Here is a 9,420-nt window from a genome sequence, read left to right on the forward strand (position 1 = left end):
TATAAACACGTCCTGTCTGTTTATGACTAATGATGTATTTATAATTAATATGATCAACGCTGTATAGTTTTCTATATATAATAATTTTGATCTCTACATGTATTATTTGATTTTCAAAAGGATGTATTCTTGTAGACGAGCATATCACCCAAATATCCGAATGCAGATTCAAATTTGAATCACCCCATTCTTATTTACGCTCAAAATTATTAGTATTTGCATCCGAATTAAAATGTTGTTACTCTATTGGTGTGTGGATGCTTCCATCCCGTGCGGTGATGAGAATCATGAAGGTAACGACATGATTTAAATTATTTTTAAAACCAAGTTTGAGGCAAAAATATTTTTAGTAATTTTTTAGTAATAAAAGGAAAAAAAAGATCTGCTAGTCTCTACCTCTTTGGCTTCAAAAGAAAATGCAAAAGCAAAACAAAGCGAGAAAAAAGCATGGCTCTTCTCCTCCCACCCGTTCGCCTTCTTCCACTGACCCCCTCGAGAGCAACAGCGCCAACCTCGTCGCCATTATCCATTCGCCGCACACAGCCAAGAGCCCTTCCGCTCCCTCCCGTCCGCTGCTGCGCCAGTCGGACCTCGCACCCCGCCGCCTCTGCTAGGGAGGCTGCCGCTTCCTGGGCCAGCGAGTTCGCCGGCGTTGTGCCATGGAAGGCCGCAGTCTCCGGCGCGCTCGCCCTTGCCGTCTGCTTCACTTGCTGTAAGCTCGCTTAGTCTTTCTTTTAGTCTCAAGTTTGCCATGCTTGGTGGAACATTCCTAAGTGAAGGATGGTGGGAGGGTATTGGTTCCGAATCGCTGTATTCGTCGCCTAAATATTTTATTGTTGTACCTGCCTACTCGACAAATATGAACTGGGGAAAGCTTGGGACGTGGACATGGGAGGCTCTTGAAATAAGATGTAGAGATATGACAGATTTTGTACTCTTAAGTAATTTATTACTGGGGCATCCATAGTACTATCATTGTATGGTAATCAATACAATTTTTACTCCAGAAAAAAAGAATACAAAGTTTAAAAGAATCTTTGTGGGATTCCTAAACTAGGGTGAGCGGTGAAAAAGAGAAATGGAGTACCCAAATATTTGTGAGATTAAACTCTAACTCGAGTAAGCTACCCCCTGGTTGAGTTGCAGCTTCATATTGACTCCATATGCTGCCATGCAGTGCTTGTAATGTTTTTTTTAATGCACTCTGCAATTTGTTGTCCTTATATTTTCTTACTAGCATGTCTAGTGAAAGAAGAAGCATACATGTATTTTGTTTTCAGTAAACATGTTTTTTTCCTCACCAGAAAGTGTCGGGTAACATATGGTACTTGCAGTTGTTGGTTTGGCAAGTGCCAGGACTGGGGTCTGCAATTTGTTGTCCTTATCTTTTCTTACTAGCATGTCTAGTGAAAAAAGAAGCATGCATGCATTTTTTTAGTAAAAATGTTTTTTCTTCACCAGAAAAGTGTCGGGTAACATATGGTACTTGCAGTTGTTGGTTCGGCCAACGCCAGGACTGGGGTAAACAAACCAGAATTGCTTCCTAAAGAATTTACTACCGTCATTGATGTCGCTGGTTTTCTTTCCTCTGGTCAGGTAATTTCAGTCCATGCCATTGCACATTGCACTCCTTTGTTTCTTCACAGGCACTTCAAAAATTTAGTGTCCAGACTCCACAGGAACAATATGGATAACTAAATGATGGAAAACTAATTCTGAGAGCATGGGATGATCAAAATTTGACACATGCTGAGGATGCTGATACTATTTATTTGTCTAGGATTAGATATCCTTAGTGGCCCGCGTATTTTTTCACAGGAACAAGGGAAAACTGAACATTTGTATAGGATATAGTTGTCTGGTGGAGGCACTTTACATTCTACTGTTTGAATTTCCTTATGATCCGTTAGTTTAATCATGCCATATATGTATTTGCTGAAAAGTGATGTTAACTCGTATACTAATATGAAGAGGAATGCTTGCATGGGTTGCTTTTTTCTTGTACCTGAAAATTTTACTGTCTTGTTATGTGCACATCAATTATAGAGGTGGGTTATTTGTTCTAGGAAAACCGTTTGCGCCAAGAGATAGAAGACCTGGAGAAGGATACAGGGTACAAACTGCGAGTTCTTGCACAAAATTATCCTGATACACCTGGTGAGTTTTTTACCCTATATGTGGTAGGGTCTTTGACTTGCTTTCCATTCTTTCATCTCACTGCCTCTATTCAAAAATACTTGTAATCATGGTGTGCTTGGTCACAGTTTCCTAACTTGGATAGTTGATTTGTTTTACAGTGGTTTGATTAACCACATGAGCATGATCAAATATGTTTCACATACCTTCATGAAGTATGGTTTTGTTGTTTTTGCTATGATTTACAACAAAAGAAACATACTTAAACTACCCTTTTGGAGATGGTTTCATGTTTGAACTATATGGTTTGTATCCTTGAGATGTGTTGGCTTGTAGATGTTTGTTGTTCCTAAGGTAAAGTTCCAATAGAACATTCTGCAATATCATTGCCAACTCCCAATAACAACAGCACAATGCTGTTCCTAATTGTTTTTTTGTTGTCTTCTTATGGTTTCCCTTTATTTTACAGTTCCAATATTTAGTTTACCATATCAGCTCAATAGGCATCCTGTATTTCAATTAAATTTCTTAACATATATTTGTGTAATGTTTCTAATACTTAATATGGCCCTTCTTTTTGCTTAAGGGAAAACACTTGATTGGACCATAAGTCCATGACCTAACTGGATAGCAGGATGCAAATCCCTATCTTGTCATGACTCTGAATGTGACATCATGTTTATATAATTTATTTTCACGCTATATTTTTCAGGATTGGCCATCAAAGATTATTGGCAGGTTGATGAGCGAACTATTGTTTTTGTTGCTGATCCAACCTTTGGTAAGATGCTTATTTGCAGCATATGTTTCTTATTTTTCTAAATGTTGTAAGTATTTTGCCACTTGTTAATCCAAATCACACATGATGTTACTAGTAGCAATATTATAGCTGTCTATTTGAAAATGTCAATAAATTGAATTTCAGCACCCATTGTTGTGGCATCTTGTGTGTACTACAAAAACACCTGAAATTTACTTGCTATGATATTTGTTGGTGGGACATATGTACTGAATCTGGGAATCTTTTGGCAGGTAACATAATAAATTTCAACATTGGCCCATTAGTTGATTTAGATATCCCTCGGAGCTTTTGGAGTCAGGTTTCAGGGAAGTATGGGAACATGTTCTACTGGAAAGAAAAGGTGACATTCTATCTATCATTTGATCTATTTAGTTATCATGATATATTCATATGGCATTGCAGTACCTATTCCTTGCATCTTTGGTAGTTCCGATTCAGTAATTGACAGAATATGGTTTGAACGTGACAATTAGTTTTGAAAGTCATACCATAGTTTGTAAAGTCTTTTGAACACTTTCCTGAGTTGATTTACTAGTGAAATTTAAAAATCCCTATAGAAAAGGATTGATTAAAAGACCCAAGTTTCTACTTTTTTGCTCTGTATTTGTGGTTTACATGTATGGATGGATTTGCGATAAATTTACTGACGGCATCTTTGTTCATCTTGAACATGGTCAGGGAGAGGATGCATCAATTGAAGCTGCTGTGACGGCAATATCACGCTGTCTAAGAGACCCCAGCGGGACAAATAATTGTTCGGAAGTACTATAGGAAGCAAGAGCTTATCGCCCAAAGAAGCATGGAAAGTCATCTGAACAAGATATAGTACTCCCTCTGGCCAGAATTAGATGACGAATAATTCAATCTGCAATTAGTTACTTGTTGCAACATCCGGAGCATGTTTTAACCGGAGGTACTATTTACAGATTACTTTTTGTAAATAATAAAGTTAAAGTTATGGCGCAATGACAAAGATGACTTCAAATCACTAAATAAATAAAAAGAATGAAAAGATGTCAACTAATTAATATTCGTTTATAACCAACAAAAAACTTATATGATGTCCGTACAAAGAATGTGGATTTTTTCCCTAGTTGCCTCTACAATAAATCTCAAAAAAATAAAAAAGAAAAAGAAAAAGCAAGAACATGTCGATCTACGCTAACTCGAGACCCTTGTTCGCCCGTCGCCGTCACGGCGCGAAGCAGCGGCCAGCGAAGCCATAGCGCCGGAACCACAGCTTCTGGAGCGCCTCCTCTGCGGTGAGCCTGCTCTCCGGGTTGGTGTCCAGCAGCCCGGCGAGAACCTCGAAGCCGCGCTCCGAAATCACCCCTTCCGGGAACACCTCCCGCAGGCAGCCGGCGTACGTGGCCAAGCCCTTCTCCCGCAGCCGGGCCGCCCGATCGCGCCCGGCGACGCGCTCCAGCCCCGCCCACTTCACCATGCCCCTCGTCCCGGCCACGTGCTGCACCTTCTCGAACACCTCGGCATACGACTTGCCGAAGAACGGCCCGCCGGCGCCGGCGACGAGCTCGGCCATGATGCAGCCCAGCCCCCACGTGTCGACCCGCTCGTTGTAGTCCTCGGAGCCGAGGAAGAGCTCCGGCGCGCGGTACGGGCTCGCCGACGCCAGCGCCGCGACGCCGTCCTTCCCCGCCACCCGCGACGCAGACATGCCGAAGCCGCAGATCCTGTAGACCATCCTGCCCTTCTTCGTCCGGTCGACGACCACGTTCTCCGGCGCCATGTCCCTGTGCAGGACGCCGGCCTTGTGCACGTGCTTGGCGCCGGAGAGGAGCTGCCGCATGGCGTCGCGCACCTCGGCCTCCGTGAACGGCCGCTCCTGCTCGAACCGGAGCGCCAGGTACCGGTGCAGGTTCAGGGGCCCCGCGTACCGGGTGACGAGGAAGCAGTCGCCGTCGCGGCGGCCGCTGTCGGCGTGGGTGGCCACGAGCTTGACGACGGACGGGTGGCCGCGGCAGGCGGCGAGGGACATGGCCTCCCGGGCCAAGTCGTGGAGGGCCGTCTGGACGAAGCGGTCGTCGGTCCGGCCACTGAGGCGCTTCACGGCCACGAGGCGATTGCCGGCGCGGTCCCAGGCCTTGTACACGTCGCCGAACATGCTGTCGCCGAGCTTGTCGAGGCGCTCGTAGCGCGCCGCCACGGCGGCCGGCCAGGGCGCCGGCTCCTCCTCCTCCAGCTCTTCTACCTTCTTCGCCTCGGGCGGCTCCTCCTCCTCCTCGGTGGAGACGGCGGCCATTGATCCGGTCGTTGGAGAAGGCAGTGCGACGACGATGGGCACGACGCGACACGTCTAGAGCTGCACGGTGTGCTGCTTGTTGGGGGAAAGGGAAGAGGTGGGGTGCTCGGGACTCGGGAGTTATATGGAGCCGTGGCCGTGCCTGGGCTCCGACTCGGAACACCGTACCGACGCGTTGTGATTGGTGGCGGATCGGAATTGATCCGAGCCCGACCCAGCACCGCTGCCTGTCTCGTTTCTGTGCGTTTTGCATCGCTCCGATCCTACTACGCCTGACGCTTCCGTTCCTGCTCGCAAGGCATGGGCTGGTCTTCATGCATAAGTGGAAGTTGGGTAAGAAAATAAACTTCCGGAAACCTTCCCAGTTGGAACGCGTGCAGGAGTCCGGGACTGGGGTTTTAGTTAGGGTTCAGATCGAGTCGTTTTGGGCCTCCATGGGCTCGAAATTGGAGTCACTGGCTGCCAGGCTGGTTCATATTTTTGGCTCGCCAGCAGAAATTGGAATAACGACGCTAAATGAACGCTAAAGCTATGCTGTTAGTGCCGCTAAATCGCGCTTTCGCACCTATATAGCTGCTGTAGCACCACAAATGGCAATATCCTAGCGTCTATCCTTTTAAAACGCCATAGCGAGGCTATAGCTCGCTATTTAAAACATGCCGCATTGCTACTACGGTAGCTTCCACTCTTAAGATTCGTGCAGCCAAGTTAGGTCGCATGATTCTCATCTTCTTCCTCGCCACTGCATCCTTGGTCAGGGGAAGCTTCATTCGCTCGGTCCGTGCCACCGCGAGCTCGTGTCGGAGAAGCTGCAACCGAAGGGGTGGGAGATGGGTAGGGGCGGGTTGGCGGCGAAGTCACCGCCGAATGTGGTTAGTGATCAATGCCGGCAGTAGTTAGGATTAGGGGTTCAGGTTTTGGTGGCTACAATGGCCACCGCCCATGAGGAGAAGGTTGGTGCCAGTGGAAGCCCAGCGGAGGTTGGGGATTGACCAGCGACGGAGGCAGGTGTGGGAGTGCAGCCGGCCGACCAGGGCCGGAAGTTCAGTGGCCGATGACCGATGGCGGGGGGTGAGGAGGGGTGCCAGATTGGGAAGGGTGCGGTGGAAGGATTACCGATGGGCGCCGCAGTAGCCACCATTGGGGGTGGGGGTGGAGGCTCGCTAGGGAAGAAGGGATGGTGCTCATGATCCTTAACGGGTTCCAAGTTATGGCTCCTGTCGACAAACCTATATAACTTTCGGAATTTTTTTCTTATACAACTTCCACTTTGAGATCTGTACTAACATATGCATCGAACGTTCACAAAACTCACCCAGTAAGTGTCCAAGCATACGAGCGCACGCTGTACGCAAGAGGAAAAAAGATTATGCCATCTCCGTTGTCGCCGCAGATGAGGAGGACGTCGCTCGCCCTGCGGCCCCTGCGATCGCTGCCGCTCAGCGGTCGGAGCCGCCGCTCTCCGATCACTGCGTTGCGAGCCGAGCAGAGGCGGGTCGATCGCACGCTGCCCAGGTGCGGCGGCGATCACCGTCACCTCCCCTAGGGACGTCTCTCTGACTGCACACCTGCCTGTGATCCAAACCCAAGTCCAGCAGACACTGCAGTCGACTCCTTAGGCCGCCCAGGGGCTGGAGCTCCACCACCGAAGTGCCGCAGCGAGTCTGCCGTGAGCGTCCAGACGTGACCGCGCGACCACCATCTACGCCTGTGATCCACGCTCAGGACGGGAGCCGCTCCGGATCAACGTGTGAGTGCCTGACCACGCAGCGCCCTCTTTGTTTGCATGACTGAATATATCTTTGAATGGAAAGTTATCTCTTATTGCTTATTAGGATTGTGCCCGTGTGTTGCTACGGGTAATAAAATATTTATATTGCAATACACATTGAACAAATATGATAATAATAATGTGAAAACAAGTACAATTATAGAACAATCAGGAGACACTACTAGAGAAAACGTCTGTAATACCGGTTGGGAACCCCCCTCTAGTACCGATTGTGTAACCGGTATTAACAATTCGGTACTAGAGGAGTCCCTCTAGTACCGGTTGAAGGGTGTTAAAAAATTAAAAAAATGAAATCCCCCAGCCCTCGCCCATCCCGCTGCCCCCTACCACCGATGCCCGCCCGCCTCCCTCCCCCGCCGCCAACATTAAAAAATTAAAAAAATGAAATCCCCCAGCCCTCACCTGTCCCGCCGCCCCCTCCCACTGATGCCCGCCTGCCTCCCTCCCGCGCTGCCGGCCCCCACTGGCCCCGTCCCCGCCGCTCCCGCCGCCCGCGCTCCCGCTGCCCCGGCCCTTCCACCCGCTGCCCCTCTAGCCGCCCCTCCGCCTCCGCCCGCCGCACCTCCGCTCGTCGCTAGCCCTCCGCCCACCGCCCCTCCGGCTGCCCCTCTGCCTCCACCCGCCGCCCCTCTGCCTCCACCCCCACCGTCTTTCCGCCCGCCCCTCTGCCTCCGACTGCCACCCCTCTGCCTCCATCCGCTGCCCCACCGCTCCGCCTCCACCCCACCATTCTGCCCTGCCGCTCCGCCTTCGCCTCGCCATGCCGCCGCCTGCCGTCGCCGCCGCCACCTCACCTCGCCCCGCCCCGCCGCCGCTCCTCACCGTTGGTGAGGGGCGAGCGGAGGGGGAGGGAAGGCACAAATCGAGGAGCGTGGAGGGAGAGAGATAGAGGATAGAGGAGGGAGAGAGATAGAGACAGGAGACAGTGTAGAGGAGGAAAGGAGGAGGAAGGGATAAGGACCAGAGCAGCACGTGGGGTGTCCGGACGGTAGATTTAGTAATGGTGGAGGCTCCACCCGGTATTAAAGGGGGTCACGGGAGCCTCCTCGGGGACTATCCCTTAGACCCGGTACTAATGCTCACATTAGTACCGGGTAAAAAAGTGACTGGTACTAAGCCTCAGGACGGAAGGTCATTTTCTAGTAGTGAGAATTCATATTGGCAGGTAAGCAATATATATATCTTGATGAGCATTCAATCTTGTTCAAAACATCATTGGCAGGCAAGTAGTATATACCATATACCTTTATGAGATATTCTGTTTTGATAGAATACTTTTGCAAGAACCTAAGCACTCTTTCTTCCCCTGCATTACATATCTAGAGATTATTACATAGTAAAAGTTCAATGCTGTGTGCAAACAAGTATTACTACTGCAAATTTGGTGTCTCATCTGCCTTTTCAGCTCTGAATTTCTTTGCAGCAATGCTTCTGGGTTTGCCACTTCTTCTGTCATTGTTTTTCAGTGTGAATTGTACATGTCGTTTGGAGTTTGTAGTTGTAGCCTGCTATATCTGTGTATGAAACCCTGTTAATATGTGAACCTGTTAACATGTGTATCACTTTTGACATGTGTGTCATCCTGTTTAAATATGGTTCTTCGACAGATTGGCAAATGGCAACTTCAATAGGTTAAGTGATTAAGATGGGAGAAGTGTTAAATTGGTGATTAATCTTCTGTGTGCAGGCTAACATAAATGAATTTGAGAGACACTGGTAGAACACCGTTTGGAGACCTCTCAAACATCACCAACCGAGGTACAAATTGTATGCCCAAAGAGATTTTATAAGGTCGCTTGCAGTACAGATTTCCGTGTGCTATGTTTGTTCTTGCCTATGTAGGTTCCAAATTTACGTTTTCAGTTTACTGTGAATATGGTGCCAAATCAATTAGCTGGATCAGATGATTACATTACTTGTTTGATAATAGTCTACCAAAGTCCAGATTGATAGCTTTTAGTTTATATAGAGATAGAGCAAGAGGTCCTCAATTGATTTGCATGACAGCATTTTCTTCTTCTCATTTCATTTAACCATGAGGACTCTACTCTCAAAATTACACGTAGGTACTCAAAATGCACCCAGATGCCAGCCAGAGGATGTTGATCATATAGAACTTAAGAGGCAGAGAGAGGGAAAGAAGAGAGAGAGAGAAGGGGGGGGGGGGGGCGGTACGGATCAATGCTAATCTATTTCATAACGAGCGACAACTTTGTAGGTGGAGATATCACAGTAAACAGGGACAATGTGGATGCTGATGAAAATAGCCATGGGCTTCATAGGAACAATTTGTACCAATCAGGAGGTAATGTTGTCATGCTTACTTGGTAGAGGCCATGTAATGTGATACAATTTTCTAAACTGCTGACTTTTAATAATAGGGATGTGTACAGATATCTCTACATATGAGGGCGACATTATAGGCCTCAC

At 48.0% G+C, this 9,420-nt stretch overlaps 2 protein-coding genes across 2 annotated transcripts; one reads left to right on the forward strand and one right to left on the reverse strand.

The window, feature by feature from the left end:
* The first annotated feature begins 419 nt into the window (after positions 1–419).
* LOC117862379 (thylakoid lumenal 15.0 kDa protein 2, chloroplastic) lies at positions 420–3,904 on the forward strand. The gene is made up of 6 exons (XM_034745838.2): positions 420–712; positions 1,493–1,596; positions 2,067–2,157; positions 2,849–2,917; positions 3,169–3,278; positions 3,617–3,904. Exons 1-6 carry the CDS (start codon positions 448–450, stop codon positions 3,707–3,709), a joined length of 732 nt encoding a protein of 243 aa, XP_034601729.1. The 5' UTR covers positions 420–447; the 3' UTR covers positions 3,710–3,904.
* A 226-nt stretch (positions 3,905–4,130) lies between these two features.
* LOC117864597 (putative cyclin-dependent kinase F-2) lies at positions 4,131–5,060 on the reverse strand. The gene has a single exon (XM_034748725.1). The coding sequence runs from the start codon at positions 5,058–5,060 to the stop codon at positions 4,131–4,133; it is 930 nt and encodes a 309-aa protein (XP_034604616.1).
* Positions 5,061–9,420: the final 4,360 nt, after the last annotated feature.

This window comes from Setaria viridis, chromosome 7 (assembly GCF_005286985.2).
Source record: "Setaria viridis chromosome 7, Setaria_viridis_v4.0, whole genome shotgun sequence".
NCBI classification, from domain to species: domain Eukaryota; kingdom Viridiplantae; phylum Streptophyta; class Magnoliopsida; order Poales; family Poaceae; genus Setaria; species Setaria viridis.